General features: G+C 40.3%; 2 protein-coding genes across 7 annotated transcripts in view; one reads left to right on the top strand and one right to left on the bottom strand.

The window, feature by feature from the left end:
• Window positions 1-2869: 2869 nt before the first annotated feature.
• On the top strand, window positions 2870-6669 carry LOC105354542. 4 transcript variants are annotated; one of them, XM_020705249.1, is made up of 12 exons: window positions 2870-3177; window positions 3256-3362; window positions 3764-3895; window positions 3979-4024; window positions 4104-4130; window positions 4223-4307; window positions 5268-5330; window positions 5406-5441; window positions 5526-5582; window positions 6122-6205; window positions 6406-6502; window positions 6593-6669. In XM_020705249.1, the coding sequence occupies exons 1-12, from the start codon at window positions 3114-3116 to the stop codon at window positions 6629-6631; spliced, it is 837 nt and encodes a 278-aa protein (XP_020560908.1). In that variant the 5' UTR covers window positions 2870-3113; the 3' UTR covers window positions 6632-6669. The 4 variants fall into 4 exon arrangements, with proteins under 4 accessions (XP_020560908.1, XP_020560905.1, XP_020560907.1 ...); XM_020705246.1 differs by having other exon boundaries at window positions 4217-4307; XM_020705248.1 differs by having other exon boundaries at window positions 4101-4130.
• Window positions 6670-9533: 2864 nt separating this feature from the next.
• adgrl1 (adhesion G protein-coupled receptor L1) overlaps window positions 9534-18557 on the bottom strand; it is a 97620-nt gene continuing 88596 nt past the window's right edge. For all 3 annotated transcript variants that reach the window (XM_020705243.2, XM_020705244.2, XM_011478090.3), the window contains 3 exons: window positions 16730-16852; window positions 15412-15438; window positions 9534-15325 (listed from right to left, as the gene is read on the bottom strand). In XM_020705243.2, the coding sequence (XP_020560902.1) occupies window positions 14412-15325; window positions 15412-15438; window positions 16730-16852 (1064 nt within the window). In that variant the 3' untranslated portion in view covers window positions 9534-14411. The remainder of the gene's footprint in view (window positions 15326-15411; window positions 15439-16729; window positions 16853-18557) is intronic.

Raw genomic sequence — 18557 nt, 5'->3', positions numbered from 1 at the left:
AAAAGCTGACACTGATAGACTTACTTAACGGGAATTTTAGAAGGCCGCACAACAATTTATAAATCCCAGTCCACCAAAACTCTTGTCTTGTATATTTAGGGTAGTTTTTGTTCCAAAAGAAAGGCAGAACAGGCATTCAAAAAGCAAAACCCAACATAATGGGTAATTTGATGTGAATTTTGTGCATTTTTTCTCATGAGTCCATTGAGTGTGTGCGTGATGCCTGTAAAAGCCCTTGAATTCATGTCTGAACAAATGGACATGTTTTTCAGCTGCATTGTATGTAAGGCTGCAGAAATAATAGAGGGCTGGACATTAAAAGTCCTGTTTGTTTCTGTGGGATTATCTGTTACAGTACACCGCTTTATCAGAGACTACTGTAACAAGACACTCTGGCCTCGGCTTTGCCCGACTGAACACTGAGATTTCAGCAACAAATCACAGGAGGGCAAAATGAGGAGGGAGGAGAAAAGAAATACACTGGGAAAGGTGAATAAAGACAACAAAACGGAGCGAGAAGCGGATCGAAGGAGAAAGTGGACTTGAGTTAAGAGGAGTGCGATGCACGCAGACAAAATGGAAGTTGAAGTGTAGGCCATGGCTTAAGCAGTGAGGTTTGCTTTCTGAAAGAGAACCCTCTCAGGAGATCGAGCTGGAAAACAGATTACAGTAATAGAGGCGATCCAAGTTGCACAACATGTTCCTCAGAACCATGTGAACCAAATCTGCTGTGCATCAAGCTCTGCAGGACAGTGATGTGACTGCACGCAACAGTCTGATGCGGCCTCACAGAGACTTTCCCGAGCAAAGATGAGGCAGATATGTTGTGTTTGGTAATGCAAACAGGAGGTTTCCTTACTATAATGTTGCATTTCTTTTTCTCAGCAGGATCAGGTTGCCGTGTCCAAACTACCCGGGCTCTTTTAAAGAAAGCTGTGGTTTTGGAAGGGAGGATTTGGCTGCTGAGAGAGCTCTACTATGTGCTGCAGCAGGAAATGCACGAGTTGGGGGTGTATGGAATTGTGACGAGCTTAGTGTTTTTCAAAAATCTTGTTGTGGTTTAGCATTTAGCACATAGAATAAGGGTTTAAATTTGTTTTGTTTTTTTCAATTATTTTTCTATGTAAAAAGCCACACTGGCTGAGTGTGCAGGTGATTATATTTGCTGTTCATTTTTGTGACTAATTCAGTGTGAAGTCATGCTTTCTGTTCTGGCAGTGTGTCGATGCCCCTTTGTGGTATCATTTGGGGGGTTTCAGCTTTCATTTTGCGCCAGCAGGACAGACTGACATATGAGTCCCAGCACAGTTTGCTTTTTCTAAGCTTTTTGGGTTTTGCTTTCAGAATTTGACTTTAAAGCCCCCCTGATGGACGCATTGCTCATTGTTTATCACTTCTAATGAGCAAATCCGGTAATTAGAAGAAAATGAAACAAAACACATGTTGATTTTTGTACTGTAGCACACACTGGAAACTTTAAGGATCCATATTTGAATCCATAAATACTCTGTCAGTATTTGAACCTGACCCTTTTACTTTTTCCTAGAAGAAGTCATTGCATTGCATGCTGCTTTGGTTGTGGTCAATTCTCCTCCAGGGCTGTTTTCCAAACTGAGTCCAAGCAGGATGCTGAACAGCCAAATCCATTGTTTCAGACCTACTCAGAATTCTTGAAGCGTTTCTCAGCCTTAACTCTGCAGAGAGCATCCTGCAAAGACTGCAAGGTTGTGTTTATTACAATGGGACACACACACTTTATAGTTGTGTCTTTGGCTCTTTTATGTACTCATACCACTATATTTGAACATTCATTTTGTGGGATCAAGCCAAAAAGTAGTGAAAGCAACTATGCTGTATCTCTCAATGCGGCTTTCCTCAACAAAACATAACAAGAAGAGCTAAATCCGGTAAATAACTTAGCAGAAGTGTAATTATTTACTTTATAAATGTTGTGTGCACCTTTTTTTTCCCTTTTTCAGTGTGTGCTTTCAGCCTGTTTTTGCGTCCTCTTTGAGAATGCAGGGAGAAGTGCTGTGACCTTCAAACCTCCCACATTCACTTGATATTTACAAGAATCGATCGGATAAAAACACAGACAAGTCCAGAACACAAAATTTACTCTGAGAATTTAAACAACTCCTTCATTTTTTTTCATGATCTTACAGTTATTTATCAATAATTACATTTTGAGCTGATAGAAATATAAGGAAATATGCTAAACTATGAGTAAAGTCTGTGAATTTACAGAGAAGAGTCCAAAAGAATTCATGAAGCCCATGTTTAAAGACGATTTAGAGACAAAGACACGTTCAAGTTATGTGGCACAGATGGTTTCTATTTCCCAGTTATTTGGATTATTGTACATTCACAAAAAAACAAAATACATGAGGATGAAAAAGTGATTCCATACAAGGCATCAACAGGTCAGTACTTTCTGTCCATGTATGGTGTTTGTCCCAAATGACAACAGCCTCCCCTGGTGTTTGATGCACAACAAAGCAGAGGAGGTGTGTGAAAAACTGTCATGCTGCTGTGAAAAACACAAACACATGCTAAACAAGCTTTAGGTTTGAGCTTTAAACCAATCCTTTTCAAAAAATGTGGAGTAAACTTGTGTTGTAGTGAAAATGGGATCTAGCTTCATGAAAGTATACCTTCAGGTTTACATGAACTCTTTTGTTTTCAGTCCTTTTTGTAAAATCTAAGTCTGTTGAAACAGAAGAAACTATAAAAGAAGATTTAACCCTTGTGCTATCCTAGGCACTTTATCATTGGGAGTTGGGTCATCTAGTCCCACTAGACAGTGCGCTGAACCTTTTTTCCTCAATGATTTGTGAACCTCACTGGTGTCCATGGATTACATGAAATCTTTCCACCTTTATCCACCTTTGTCATGGTAGGGAGAACACGTCAATATAAGGGTGGGGTCATCCAAGATAGCACAAGGGTTAAGGTGGAGAAGCTTCTTAATTAACCAGGTGACAACAATGTTAAGTCATCCCATGCGTAATTCAAATCTACTTCCTTGATATGTTCTCACCACTTTCACGTGATATTTCATCAGCCTGGAGGAGGAAGTATTTCTCTACTGCGCTTCTTCTTTGATCTGAAAAATGGCAACCAAATGTTTTATGCTTGCGTTGGTTTTGATGTTTCTGAAAACCGTGCGGTCTGAAGGTATGTGACTGAACATTATGAATGAGAATCTCGACTCTGTTTGTCTTGTTATGAAGCCGTTGTTCTGTTGCCTTGTAGAAATTTCCACTCAGAATGTGAGCTGTTGTCACAAGAATGATGATAACGTCGAGTTCAAGCACGACTGCCATAATGCTATAGAAATGGAAATCTATGATGTCAATAATGTAAGTCTTTTGTTTGTTTCTCGTTAGTAAGAGAAAGTGAAAGCTAAGGTTGTATTCAGGAAGTAGGCCCTGTTTTAAGGCAGCATGGACGGAGCTTGTATGTTCAGAACATACATGTGTGGGTTTTGTCTGGGCTCTCTGGCTTCAGCCCACGGTCCAAAAACATGCTCCACAGGATAATTCATGTTTTTAAATGTGACCGTAGCTGTGAATACGAGTGCTTGTTTGACTGTGGTTTCTTGCGATGGATTGATCAATCATTCAGGGTGTAACCACCTTTACTCAGCCGTGGCTGGGACAGGCTCCAGCAACCCATAATGGATTAAGTGGGTCTGTAAAAAAATGGACAGATGGAAAATGAAAGCAGTTGTTTGGCTTCATTATTTTTTTCTCTAAAATAGATAACGGTGGCCTATGCTTCGTTCAGCAAGCCGCGCCCTTATACATCACCTCAAGGAACAATAATCGACCGTGATTCAGTCACAACTGACAACTGCAAAAGACACCTCATAATTAAATGCATAACAAAGGATGTAAGTTTCCACCCTAACAAACCATTTTTAGTGTTTTCTGTGAATGGGCATCTCACACCGTCTCAATCATTTTTGCCTTGTAGGAGAATGAAAAAATCAAGGAACGATACATACACATACAATTCATTGGTGAGTTAATTAAATAAAAAGTACATAATTATATATGTAAAGCGTATTCTATGTATTAATTCTGGAAATGCTTTAGCAGGATGTGGCAGTGATGAGAATACTGGTTGTAAGTATATTCCTTGATATGCATCAACTTTGTTTGTCTTATTGTAATAATAATTGTTTGAACTAATGAAATACTTTTTTATCTAGTTGCAGTGATTTTGGCTTCAAGCCTCATTCCCTGCATCATAATAGGCCTTCTGATCTTCTTCTTATGGCTCCGTTGGAAAAAAAAGGAAAAGTAAGTAAAAATCAACAACTTTCTCTCAGAAACATTCTGACCCCCTAATACATGCAGACTAAAAACTGGCTTGACAACATTTTCTTTTGGTCTTTACTTTTACCTGAGACAGTTTTATCAAACTGCTAACAAACACCAATCAGGGGTTGTAAATACACAAACAGGGTTGAGCTTACATTGAAAATACTGGTGTTTGGTATAATGAAAGCATAAGAAAAGGAAAGCAATAACTAAAGCATTGGTGTGGTTTATGACACTTCAATTTGGTCTAAAAATTTACATTTAAAACACCTTTTTGATGCAAAGCTTGAATGTAAAAACGCAGCTTCTTTTATTTTTACAGACTACTTCATTATTTTACCCAATTGTTACAAAATGAACCTGAAACACTTCGAAAAAACTAAATTCTAAATAGAAAATTATTTTTACTGTACAAATCACACAAATTAAGAACTAACTGTTTTTATGTTTTATAACAAAACTCAAAAGTGTACAGATAAAAAAATTTATGTATCCAAAAACAAAGAAAAGACAAAAAAAATGTACTTGAAAAATCAGGCAAGACCCCACCAAACTATTTACAATGTGCCAAGGATTAATTCCAAAAATGTTTCAAAATCATGTGTCATAACTAAAAATATTGTTTGTTTCAAACCAAACAATTTCAAAGCTAAAACCCTTTTTTGAACCTTCTAAAATTTGAATTAAAAACAGAAGTAATGGCGGGTCAGCGCCACTCCCATGTTGCTGTAATGGTTAAGCTTAAGTAGGAAGAACATTAAAAATCAAAAAGGAAAGTAATTGTGAAAAACAAGAAGCTCCACCACTTAAAAGCATTAAAAGATCTGACAGCGACAGGAAAAGCAAGTGTTACCAAGTTTATTTAACACAGATTGGATAACCTGAATGTCGTCTGTAATAAAGTTATATTTTCTGTTACATTTCACATTTTTATTTCAGGAGTCAGCCTGAAAGAAGTGAAAACAACACAGAGGAAGAGGTGGCGCTGGAAGGTGTTAGCAGGTTAGTTTGTACACAACTACTTTTTTTCCTGTGCTGATAGTTATTATTGAACTTAGATCCAAAATTGGTTTTCAGTGAGGATGGGCCACCCCAGCAAAGGTCTCCAAATGGGTAAACTTAATGTCTAATAACAAAGAATTCCACTTCAATAAAAAAGGTTTTCTGATTGTTTTCTGTTGTTTTAATCCGATTCAGAAACCAAGGAGATGATCCGGGAGGAACGCATGGCTCTGAAAGAGCAGACTCTCTCAGGTTTGTCTCCAATCTCATCAACTGATGTATGTGAAGCTTTAGGAGCAAAGACGAAGCAGAAAAAAACTGTAAACCTGAGTTAGTGTTATGATGACTCCACAGGGAGTATGTCTGCAGAGTGTGTGTCCTTTGGAAGATGATTGGACTTTTGTTTCCTTCATTAATCTCCAATATAGCCCATTAACCTCCAAATGAAACATCTCATAACGGCTTGAGATGAAAATATTAAAAATAAACCTTCAATCCACAACAACCACTGTAGACACAAACACTCAAATGTTAAAGTAATCTACGAGAAGTGCTGTATTTTAAACGTGACATTTTTTTAAATTCTTTCTGGAGTATATTGTTCTATGATAGCGGACTGTTGTCAAATAAAGAAAAGTTACTGTTGATTTGTTGCAGTACAAATTACACAAACAGTGATGGCAACACAATGACAGAATTAGGAATAAACCGTGTGGCTTCTAAACTTGCTGATGTTACCCAGAGCTGTTATCATGACTGCCTCATGTTTATTAATGTTTCATTATAATCAGGGAGGGGGTCAGGAAATGGCCCGATCCTGGTCAGGAGCCTGAAGATGGACAAACTGAAGGACAGCCACTTCTGTCAGATCCGCGGTGAGGCTCCTCATTGCTGTGTCGCAGTCAAAAATGCCTTTCAAGACTGCCTGAAAATGTGTTTAATTTACCCCAAATACATCCAAATGTATGGCTCAAGCTGTTCCTTTTACCAAAAATTCCGACCTTCTTACTTTTCCACCCAGAATACAATCTTTGCAGTGTTTCATGGCTCACCGTTTTCTTGTTTCTGTCCTCAGAGCTGCTGGCGCTGAGAGAATGGGTGAAGCTGACGACTCGGTGAACGGTCCAGGCTTTGACCCATTCTCAGTCCTAGCCGGCAGGCGGCCTGAACCTGTAAGTGGAAAGATTTCAGTCTATTTTTCTTTTCACTTAATATTTTTCCCAATAGGAATGTGTTCATATGTTTATTTATTTATTTTCCAGAAAAGTGGCGTGGAGTCAAAATACACTGAAGAAAACTAAAAGAAGAAGAACAAGAATTATAATAAAAATAATATATATAGATAGATAGATAGATAGATAGATAGATAGATAGATAGATAGATAGATAGATAGATAGATAGATAGATAGATAGATAGATAGATAGATAGATAGATAGATAGATAGATAGATAGATAGATAGATAGATAGATAGATAGATAGATAGATAGATAGATAGATAGATAGATAGATAGATAGATAGATAGATAGATAGATAGATAGATAGATAGATAGATAGATAGATAGATAGATAGATAAATAAATAAATAAATAAGTAAATAAATAAATACATTTCACAGTCACAGCCACAGGCACATTTTCTGACATATCCTTTGTAGTCAAGTTAATCTTGCAGACTGTGGGGCTAAGTGTAAAGAAAACATAACTCCCAAAATAATGAATCACGTTTTTCTTTGCAAGATGGATTTCATTTGCTTTGCTTTTACATGATAAGTCACCAGACTGAACGGTTTTTTATGTGAAATTCTGTTGAATTTTCAATTTGCTTCCAAAATATTTTCTGTCCAGCTTGACCAAAGGATGGATGGACCAGTGTCAGAGACACTATGTCAGAGAATGGCGATTTCATGGCTGTTAGACACATACATAAAAATATTTAGTGAATAAATATATATATAACTGTATATCATATAAAATATAAAAACATGCCTACTATATAAAAGTGCATTTCAAACACATATGTTATATTGTACAATATTATTTAATTAATAAAATTCATACAGCATTATGTATGATAGTTACCACATATTTTACTTTTTCAATCAATTAAATCTTTCATCATCATTTTGTTTACTTAAATAAGTTGTATAAATGATTTTTATTTCTTTTTCTTTTCATTTATGCCTTTGCTCTTTTCCCTTTTCTGTAATGTTGCTTATCGTGTCTATTTCAATCAAATTCCCCGTTTTGTGAAACTATATACCTTTGATTTGATAATAAAATAAATGTATTTTTCCCCAAGTGTTTGCTGTTTGGGTTTCATAAATTCCTCACATATTTTAATTAGTGCCACAAGAGGGCAGTAATGAGCCATTTGTCCTGACAACACAGAGCATAGACAGCCTAAATAAATAACTTACCCTCCTTTGTTTCTCTTTATTGATAACCCTTCTACTAATTTTCTTAATTATTTATCAATAGAACAATTATTGACTTTTTACATCATAAAGTAACATTTTAAATGTTGATGTAGCAAATGAATAAACATCTGGTTATTATATATTTTTATATAACTAATAATTATGCAAAAAAACGAGAAATGAACACATCAAAGGCATCACTGTGGTACATTTATTTGATTATGACATGATTTTTCAAGTCGTTTTTATATATTTATTATCATACCTTACTTTACATTTCCTTGAGTTATTTACTACACAACTTTAAGTGTTGAATAGTGTCTGTTCAGCCACTTAAAAGATTGCTTCTGCCTTGATGTATGGACGTTAATGCAGTATACGACAAACACCTGGGCCTTAATGCATCTGTTTCCCAGCTTCAGGATCTGCTGACAGACACTGTGAGTTGTGGTTTGTCAATGTCCGACTCTATTTTCAGCTTTTGTAAATGTTCAATGACCTTGAAAGAAATCCTTTTTTCCCTGACTCTTGGATGGACTGCGTGCCAGAAAGTGACAGTGGCAGGGATAAGAATTAGCTGCTGGTGTTTGATTTGTCTGAGCATGAAAGTGTTACTGCAGCATTGGTGAAAAGAGGGTGATTGAATGGTCAATGCCTCAAAGCCTCCCATCTCTGGGAGTCTCGTGGAAAGGACATGAAGGAGGCTGAGGATGATGGTTGAGTGTGAGTCATTGTTCATGCACAGCAGATAATGAAACAGGGAGATCCATGACAAAGCGAAAGTAGCAGGAAGACTCCAGAAATATTTGTATCAATAGCTGCTCCTATTGGATATCAATAGTTATTTACCACAATTCAGCACTGATCGCTAATCCCATACTGGTCATGTGGTTTTAGTGAAGCTTTTGTTAAGCGACTCCAATAACCTATATGCATTTATGTGTCACCCTTATCTGCTCTTGCTCAGCGCAATTCCTAGGCTTACCCTGAAGTGTGGTGTTGCGAGATGATACGACTTACCGGAGTAGCAAGCAAATATTGTTGCACTGAGAAAGCGGTAATCTATACTCACAACGCAGTCATTAAAAGATTACATCAGGGATGGCACCGCACTGTATGATTAATTAACCTTGACTGATGCTGTAGAAAGCCTAACACAGCAGAGCAATTACGTCGAACTGGCCTGCATGTGCGCGCACATACAAAGACGAGCTAAAGTCACCATTATACTGTAGCTAGCCTTGAGAATCTTCTGGTTCCAGATCAGTACACGTGTTTGGTATTTATCTATCTTATTTGTCCTGTTTGACTGTGATTCAGTTTGCTAAATGTGCACAAAGAGCCTTTGCTTGACTCATCATCCCCACCACCAGGTCAGATCTGCGTAGGGTTACTGCAGTTGGAATGGGAGCTGAGTCAAAATGGAGTACAGATACTTGGCTTGTTGCCCTGCTTCCCATGCTTCTCAAATGAACACCACAATACAGTTGCAACCATCCAGAACGTCCATGAATAAAACATGATGACTCTATTAGTGCTTAAAGATATAGTTTCATTCCCAGCATGAATAGTGGGCAAGGCATTTTAAAGTTAATGTGCAGAAGGAATGGCCTTAGATTAATAATTATTTCTGAGCGTTATTACCCTCTTATCACACTGGCACATATAGAAATACACAAGCAATTATGGTGTACATCAGTGTTCAGTTGCACACATTCACTCAGACACTTTTTTATTCCTTTAGGACATCTCCAGAAAAAAAAATCCAAAGGGAATGACCAAGCAGTTTTTAATCAACAGATATTTTTTATTAATATGTGCTGATACAAGGTCAGTCTGACCTGCAATGATGGAAACACTCACGGAAAAATCATCCCCTTTGGCCCAGACAGCTGTCAAAGCAATGACGGTGAGAGTGAAAAAAAAAAAAAAAAAAAGCCAAAGAAATGTCATTCCCATAAGAAAACGAGAACAGGATCAAAGCAGTTTACAGATGTTTCAGCAGTTCTTGATAAGTTAGCAATGTTAAAGAAAAATCACAGAGACGGTGCTGTGGATAGGCCGATACTTACTCCCTTCCTACCTACTATTTTTAACAACTAACACCCAAAAGCCTTGGCCTTATATTTAAGGGTTTTAGGGACATCTAATACCGACCATGGATCCAATTAATACCTGCCTGTGTCCATACGTTTTACTGTTTCCTTTTCTGCTTGGCTTTAAGAAAAAAAAAATCAACATATTGACAGTTGTATCTGACTTAAGGCTAAATGAATGCAGCCTCAAGCTGAATCAGAACATCTCACCCAAACCAGGCACAGAGCATGAGGGGCAGCTGCCCCTGGATTGATCATGGACGGCGCTTATAACAGCCACAAGCAGGCACAGGTGGGCACATTTTCACACTCTCAGAAACAGTGCAAGCACGGAAGAAGAAATAAGATCAGTCTGCTACCACTCAGTCTGGCTGAATTAAGGGAAAAATAAGACGAAATGGGGTTTTTTTTCTGCAGAAAAATCCTCTCCTCAGTTGCAGAATGTGGATTTTATACGTATGAATATGTTTCAGAAGGATTTGGACCACTAGATCACGAAAATGCGATAAAGAACTTAAGTTTCAGTGCCAACAAGATGTCCTGACTCATGTTCGTTGGACATGTTTTTGGCACACGGGACAAGGATCTTCATCACAATCAAATATACTCCTAGCAACAACCTCAAAAGCTTTCTATGGTAATCACACGGTAGTGTAATAAGAATTCAATAACAAAATAGTACTACTTTATTACAGTGTATAAGTGCTTTTTAAAAACGTCTTTAGGAAAACCTTGTCGCATTTACAGGCACTCTTAAATGTGCGCTTTACTATGCTGATGTGGCAGTGGATTCACTTTCACATTCGTTTAATTTAAGATACAACTCATTAAAGAGCCCTAATATCCCTCACACCAACCCTCTCCTTCTATTGACAGATTAGTTTCATATGAAAAAAATGAAAACAGGAAACATCAGCTTGATCATATGAGCCTGTTAACATTCAAAAATGTTAAACACTGATAAGCTCTGATCTGCAAAAATGCAACATTCAGGTACATGTCTGCACTTTAGATTTAGGTTGTTTCACCTCTTGGTGTGATGTATGCCAAAAAACCTCTGGTTGAAAGGGTCAGCTGCAAGTGAACACGTTGTGGTCCTGCTGGGCCCGGTGTTTTATGATCGTCTGATCAATGCTTCAGCAGAACTCCCCTGACATGAAGCTGCAGGGGTGCAACAACACTGTCAAAGTCTTTCCCACTGAAGCAAGTCAAGCCTGCCGCCTGCAGGAGCCGGCAGTTTGGCTAAATACTTGCAAATGAAGACTAAAACGCAAGAGAATGGCGGAGACTGAGTTCACTGCAGTAAATTAGCACCCACAGAGTTATTATTGTAATCAGAGGGCTTTGAATGGCGGCGCAACTCCCTTTCATGTGAGATTCAGTCCGACGGCGTGGGCTGCAGACCTTCTACAGCATAATCACTATCATTTACCACAGTGCCGCCCTCCTCTGTTTATTGAGATATTAATCTGGGATAAACAAAGGTTTTGACAAAACAAATTAACACGCTCAAAGTAGTGCTGCACTAATGGAGTCCATTGAGATTGATATTAAAAAGTGGATGAGTTTGTGCAGAAGAAAAACAAAAAAAGAAGCTGGTAGGTGCTGGAATAAGAAGCAGGCCCAAGGTGACGCACATTCCCGGCCTCGTGGGGAGAATCTGTCTAAACAGTGTTTCCCACCGGTGTGCGTCAGGCCGAACACTAGAGACCAGCGTCAGCATGTTATATCAAATGCAGTGAGCGGAGAGTTAATGATGATGAGAAGAACAAAGATGATGATGGCCATTTTGTGTTTCCCATTAACACTTCCACCCTGGAGTGAATTGTTTGAGCTTCAGTCCTGCGAGTTAAAATACGTCTGGCTGTCTTCAGTCAGCCAACGATTGCTGCTTCCTGAAGGTGCCCCACCGCTGAGCCAGAACGTGTTCGCTTCAGTGATCCGGCTTTGTGGCAGATCAGAAGACACGTGCATATTCATCTCTTCATTTGTATACACAATCAGTTACCAAGTTATGCTGCAAATCCAGGTCATGGACTACCAGACCCGTACTGCACATTTCCCCTATGGCTCACCTGCTGTCTTCCTGAGTCTTAATACCGCCCATACACTATTACTTAGGCAAGCGATTTAAATAACAAAAAGAAATGGTAACAAATCCTTGTAATCCCTCTTTTTTTATCAGTCTTTTACGCTCTCTTCCTTTCAGCCCCATGAGTCACACTAAACACTGTCCTTTGGGCTCTCTTAGAAGTGGGACACACAAGCCTTGACAAATTTCACACACACACACACCAACCGATGGATCTATTTTCTGCTCACGTTGTGTCCACATATCCAGGATTTTGACATTAGAGGATGGATAATAAAGGGCAAACTAATAGATAAACCACAGGGATAAATAAGCATTACAGGAGGTAAATCTTCCCAGCTGCATGACAGCTGGAAAGACCTTTTGCAGCCAATGTTGCTAGCCCAAGGTGGCATATTGGAAACATTCCCCTCTGATCAGTCAAACTCGCTATCTGTCATATAAGTGTTAACTTATGTCGCATGAGGGATTTCTTCCTCTTGCTGCAGCAGTAAAACAGCTTCTATTTGAAGCAGAAAAGTCATGGTAAAGATAAGTATCCCTCCTTGTGTGATGTGCATTCAAGTCATATCATGGGGGGGGGGAGTATTTTCAAGATGTCTGCACGCACAGAAGTAACACTTTCACAGACAGCACACCCAGTCAGGCTCACAGTTACATTCATACTTACATGCACACTGGAAAAAATTAGTTGTCACATCAGTCTCTGGAGTAGTGCTGAAACTATTTTTAAGAAACAGCAAAATGCAATATTCTCTGATAGCAAAACAAAGGTCATACCATACATGCTTAAAACCCATATCGTTAAAAGTATGTAAGCTTGGCATATTTTCCAAATAATACAAGAGTAAAACAAATCACTCCAGTAGATGCTGTTGCCCGCCCAAAACCATGCTCGTGAGGCTTAGAATGACATTGCACAACACTTATCTCACTTGCCCCGCACCACCTCCTCTCACTGCTTTTGGAAACCCAAGGAATGTCAAACAGGTTATGGATTTTATCCCACGAAACCACTGTCCTTCAATTTGTATGAACAAATCCTTTTTCTCTTCCCCTCTTTATCCATATTTGCTGTACTCTCCTCAATGGACCATTGAAAAAAAATTGCAGATAAAAACACAAACTGGAACAAACAATAATAATAATAAAAAAAAAGAAGAAAGCGTGAGAGATTAAGTCACAGGGGACAGAGAGATAGTGTTTTCATTCAGGTCACAGGCTCCAATACATTTTATTCTCTTCTTACGTCGGGTTGTTGTAGTACAAGAAGTCATTTTTTTCATACAGTAGCATTTATTACTTTTGTTGCTTTTGATCATCTGGTGTCTCTATTTACACTGTAGGAGTAAAGTAGATTTGGTGGTTCTTATGTACACAGTTATACCAATTGGTCAGCCGTGCGTTTGTGACGGTTACAGTCTTCTTTGTCACAATAACACATAAGAAAAAAGTCCAGTTCAACTGCCTAGGCTCTAACAGCAAAGTACAAGGGCAGGGGGCCACCCCAATCCATGTTTGCTGCTGCAGGATGTAAAACCAGACAACAGATTGAATACCATCTTCAAACAAAAAACAGGTCAGTCATTTAATTTTCCAAACGCCTAAAGCAAACAGCCACGGAGCAGAGTGGAAAGCGCGGCCCAGTCTTTTCAATGTGGACTTTCCTGTGGTGGACGGGTGTTGCAGCGCCTCCTCGGTCTCTGTCTCCATCTCCACTCATTCTCTGTACAGTCATCAATTCACAGCAAGAGAAAAATAAAGGCAACTACAAGAAATCAGCTCCCACTGCCTGCTTGGAACAAAAGCTCTTGCTCCTTTTTTCTTTGAAGAAAACTGTCTTCACTTTTGATTTCCAAAAAAACAAGCACTTCTGGATGTATGTGTGTGAGTGTGTTTGTCTTCTGTTCTGGCTCAATAAAATATATTTTTGGCAACAATGAAGGATTTTCTTTGACATTTATTTAGGTAATAGTAGTGTACTATATCCCTATCCCTATCATATGATAACTCGAAAAAGACCAGTGGATATAAGAAAGGGAAATGAGACAGAATATAAAATATCCTCATCTCCAGAGGAAGGTCTGATGAGAATTTAATAAAAAAACGTCCATAAAGTTTTAAAGTTTTGAAACATCCAAAGGTAAAGGGGGTGGGGGTTGGTACATTCAGAGTGCTGGACTTGGCCTTAGGGAACTAAAGGAACTGGGGAGGGCTGAACAGAGCTGGTGAAGAGCTCTGCAGAAAAACACCCGTCCCTCATCCCCAATGGTTTGATGATAAAGGCTGCTTCTGTAGAGTCAGCTACGGCTCCCCAGAAGGTCAGTCTGTTTACTCATATGTTAGTTAAATAAAAATTGAGAGAAAGAAAGGCAACCAAACAAGCAGAGAGTGGAGACACACGAGAACGGGGCAGGCTAAGAGGAGGCTCAGGCCATCACGTCGGTCTCCAGCTTCCTCTTTCAGGCTCCAGTCACAGGCTGGTGACCAGCTGCATCTGTCCATCTCCCTCATTCTGGGCAGGCTCCTGAGCCTGGTGTCCCTCCCCACTTGGCCTCCTTGGAGGTGGGGCCTGGAAGAAGGTCTGCATTGGAGCCCCACGAGAACATAGTGCAGGCCTCCCAGAGCTGTAGTACAACTCCTCAGGGGGCTGAGCCGAGCGAGGCACCACCTCCAGGGGCTCAGGACTGCTGTCGGGGTAAGGTGAGTCTCGCAGATTGGTTATGCTGGTGTACAGGGAGTCATGGGCGGGGGAATCTGGTGCTCTGTTGCTCCCCTGCCCACCACCACTTTGACCGCTGTGGCCACTGTGGCCCAGACTCTCTGTGAGGTCAGCAGTGTAGCTTTCAGACTCCTCTGGATCGCTCTGATAGAGGACTGACTGCGCACGCTGCAAAAGCAGGGGTTCCTCCAGAGCCTTATAAAGCAGCTCTACATCCTGTGGCGTTCGCTGCCGTCCTTCTCTCAGAAAATCCTCTTCCTCATCCATACTCACAGAAGAGTCTGGCCCAGCCACAACTGTCCCCCGACTAATTCCACTGTGAAGATGGCCCCTGGCGAGACTGCCATATGCTCTTTCCACATCGCCTCCAGCACCGCCACCGACACCTCCTCGAAGATTATTATGCACAAGTTCAGAGATGATCATTTTCTCAAAGGCTGCTGCATCAGAGAGGTTTCTTCGGGTACCGTCACCTCCCAGGGCCTCCACGCTGCGGTGATTAAACATGTTCTGAGGAGCATCTCCACCTCCACCACCTAGGAAGTCACAGCTGCCCCCACCTCCACCTGATGGGCCACTCCTCATCGAGTAGCTGTTGTTAAAGTTGCCATTCAAGGGAAGGGTTTCCATTCCACAGGTATCACGGGGTTTGGACAGCGTACTTTCTGAAACCAAAAGACACACAGAGCTTTTGCATCACTTTCAGAGGATAAGATTTTAGCAAAAGAAAAAAACGGGTATTTAGACTTACTGGGGTCTCGGAAGGTTCCCGTGCATCCTAAACATTTTGGAGAGAAGAAAAAAATTACTTATGCAAAAACAACTTGATTTAGTTTTCAAAATTTTTCCAAGAAAGAAAAGCAGGATGAAAGGATTTTCTTGGAGCTCAATACCACCTGCTTCTCTTCGCATTTAACCCACAAATGCACTGGCACAGGCAGTGTCACACTCACTCTAATTTATGCAGACCTAATCAAAACGGTGTCTCACTATATTTCTATAACAAAGTCAGAGCATCTAAGCTCCACAACATAAAACACTCTGGTTATTAATGTATCACTTCCAAAGATATCTAAATGAATTCTCACAAATCCGTGTACAGTAGCATTGATGTTTATTTTATGACTTCCCTTCTGCAAAACAAAACAGCTTTGGGTTTTCTACCGAATTACCATCACAGCAAAGGAAAAGCCACAGCTGGCTAGAAAGTGAGAAGTGTGTTCGTTTTTAAATTTTAATGTGCAGTTTGACTTTAATCAACGCTCTTCTTCAGCAGTGGTGAGGGTAATTAGACATTCTAATGAAGTGCTCTGCATATTCTCTACCACTCTCTTCTAAAAATGACTTGGCTCGCAGGCCCTGGGCCATCAGGCTTGACGTATTGTGCAGAAAAGCTTTAAAATATTTAACAAAAATGCCTCCTTAAATTTTCCCTCCTCAGACACTACGCTTGACTCTGCCTGAGCAAATACAGTCGACAACAGCCATACACAGTCAAACTGAAAAATGATCACTGTAAATGGAGCAATTAAGAAAATGCATGCAGTGGCACTGAGGGATCCGAAAAAAAGCAGGTCCCACAACAAAACACACCTGACTGACCTACATCCAGATGGCCTGTCCCTTGCCACAGAGCTGTCTGATCCCTTTATCTGGCCGTCGTGATTCAAGCCAACTATTTTCGGTGCTTGGGAACAGGAAAACCCTCCTCAAGGCTTTTGGCAGTGACAGCTGTAGCTAAACTTCTAATCAATTTGTGCCTTTTCTCGTGAAGATTCAAGATCTAACCAGATGGCTGGTTAGGCTGTATGCACTGTTTGGCTCTGTTCTGCTCGGCCTAGTGAAGCCGCCTGACAGCTACATACTCTTAAAAAAAAAAGAAAGAAAGAAAAAGAAAACAGGCAGGCACACATGCACACGCACAACAGCAGGGAGTGTGCATACAGCATGTCAAACTACTGACAGACTGTTGGAGGGAAGGACAGCACACTGGGTTCATATTGCACAAATACACATGTGAGGCAAGGCTGCACACGCAGGCGGAAGCGGTCACAGTATGAGGAGCTAACCGGTGGAGTTGAAGACGCCAGGTGAGGGTGGGGTGAAGCTCTCAGCGAGCAAAGTGTTGTAAGGAGAAGTACCGGTGCGAGTCTGCAGCACCGGGTTTGTCAGAAGGTGGTTACCCATGGTCCCTGCAAGACACAACGGTTAAAACACGAACATAACCAGAAACATGGCCATAAATTCAGTTCAATCATATGCAAACGTGAGCACGGAAACAAGCATCAAGTACATTCTGAGGTTCACAAAGCAATAACATCTGGAATCATAAATATATTTACTGTTTATTCAGATGGGGTTATTTTTGTTTTGCTATTATTTTTGTATGGAGTAATTTCACAGTGTTCCCCTCAATATTTACGCCTGCTGATTGTAACCTTTGAGCAAAAATACAATTGCAGCATTGCCATCCTTCTTCTTTTTTTATTCCTCCTTTGGCTCCTGACAATGTAGTCAGATGGGGGAGAACAGTAATGCATGCCATTATGTAGTCTAAGGGTGCAGTCATGGAAACACAGTTAATTTCACAGTGAAATGTGAATGCCACTACAAGACAAATATAATTCAAAGAAATGGCACACCGAGAGTGTTGTATAATGCCCATGTATGGCTCCAGCCTAAGGCAACTCGAACAGAAATGCCATGAAATTAAAAATAGGACAGCATGACGGAGAGTGGTCCAAGGCAAAGTGCAACCTTCAGGTCCCCTGCCGACTGTTCATCACACAGCAAGGGAACAGGGAATTCTAAAAAAGTAAAATATGTACTCATACACACATATTAATTTGTCATTTCCCCTCCTCTTAACACTTCCTGTCTGTCTTTCTGGCATGCCACACAAGCCCCACTCCGTTTGTTCTCTGGCTTGTTTTGCCGTGTTGACTCCACCACATTTTCTCAGTTCCTCATGCCAGAATTTTTCAAACACCACCAAATTAGCTGGGATTAGCTGTCTATGTGTGCCTCACGGGAATATCTCGTAGAAAATTAAAGAAACTGGCTCTAGAAGTGGAGCAAAAGTAGGGCAAGGGGAAGTATGGGATGCTCTGTGTGTATGTGTGAGTACTGCACATGTTTTTCTCTGGACAGATTACTACTGTCAGGAAAAATGTGGTTCATAAAAAGGTGAAGTACAGGAAATCAAGGAGATCTCTTTTCCAATCTGTCTTTTAAAATAGTTGCCCATAATGGCATGTTCCTCTGCATCGTACTTCTTTTTTGTCTTTCACTTTTTGCCAAACTTTTCAAAATAAAGTGACAGCTTCAGAGTGTAGTTGTTTGGCTTTAACACCACAAAGTGATCTACCTAGTGCTTCTCTCCCAGGCACCGTGACTGCTCTATCGCAACAAAAAAAACGACCTGGCCCACCTCGAGCATGCACGCTCAGACGCGCACAGACACCCTTCATCCATGCAACGCATTCACAGCACACCTCTTCCTCACCCCCAACCTTGCTCCTGTCTCTCTCCTCAATTAGAATAATTACCCCCTGTTCGCTCACACGCTAATCAGTTCATTAAAAACAAAATGGATGAAATTAGCATAGAGAGTGATGGCTGATTTAGCAACTGCCTCGGTGTCATGATCAGCACCCCCACCAAAAAACAAAAAAAACAAAAACAATCTGGAACCTGAGCCAACCTTGATGGTCTCGGTGTCACTGATTACTGCAGCCGTGACACCACTAGCTCCTGAAGTCGAGACAATCAGTGTCACATACATTTTTCATGTCCCCATGCTCCAAAATCACAACGCACTGCTCCTACAGTGCACTTTAGTGTTAAATATGTCCCATAACAACTTAAGGTACAGTATATTACGGTATATTCGGAGGA

The sequence above is a fragment of the Oryzias latipes genome, chromosome 8 (assembly GCF_002234675.1).
Source record: "Oryzias latipes chromosome 8, ASM223467v1".
Lineage (NCBI taxonomy): Eukaryota > Metazoa > Chordata > Actinopteri > Beloniformes > Adrianichthyidae > Oryzias > Oryzias latipes.
The sequence above is the reverse complement of the archived record's forward strand: the minus strand, read 5'-3'. Positions and strand labels throughout refer to the sequence as shown.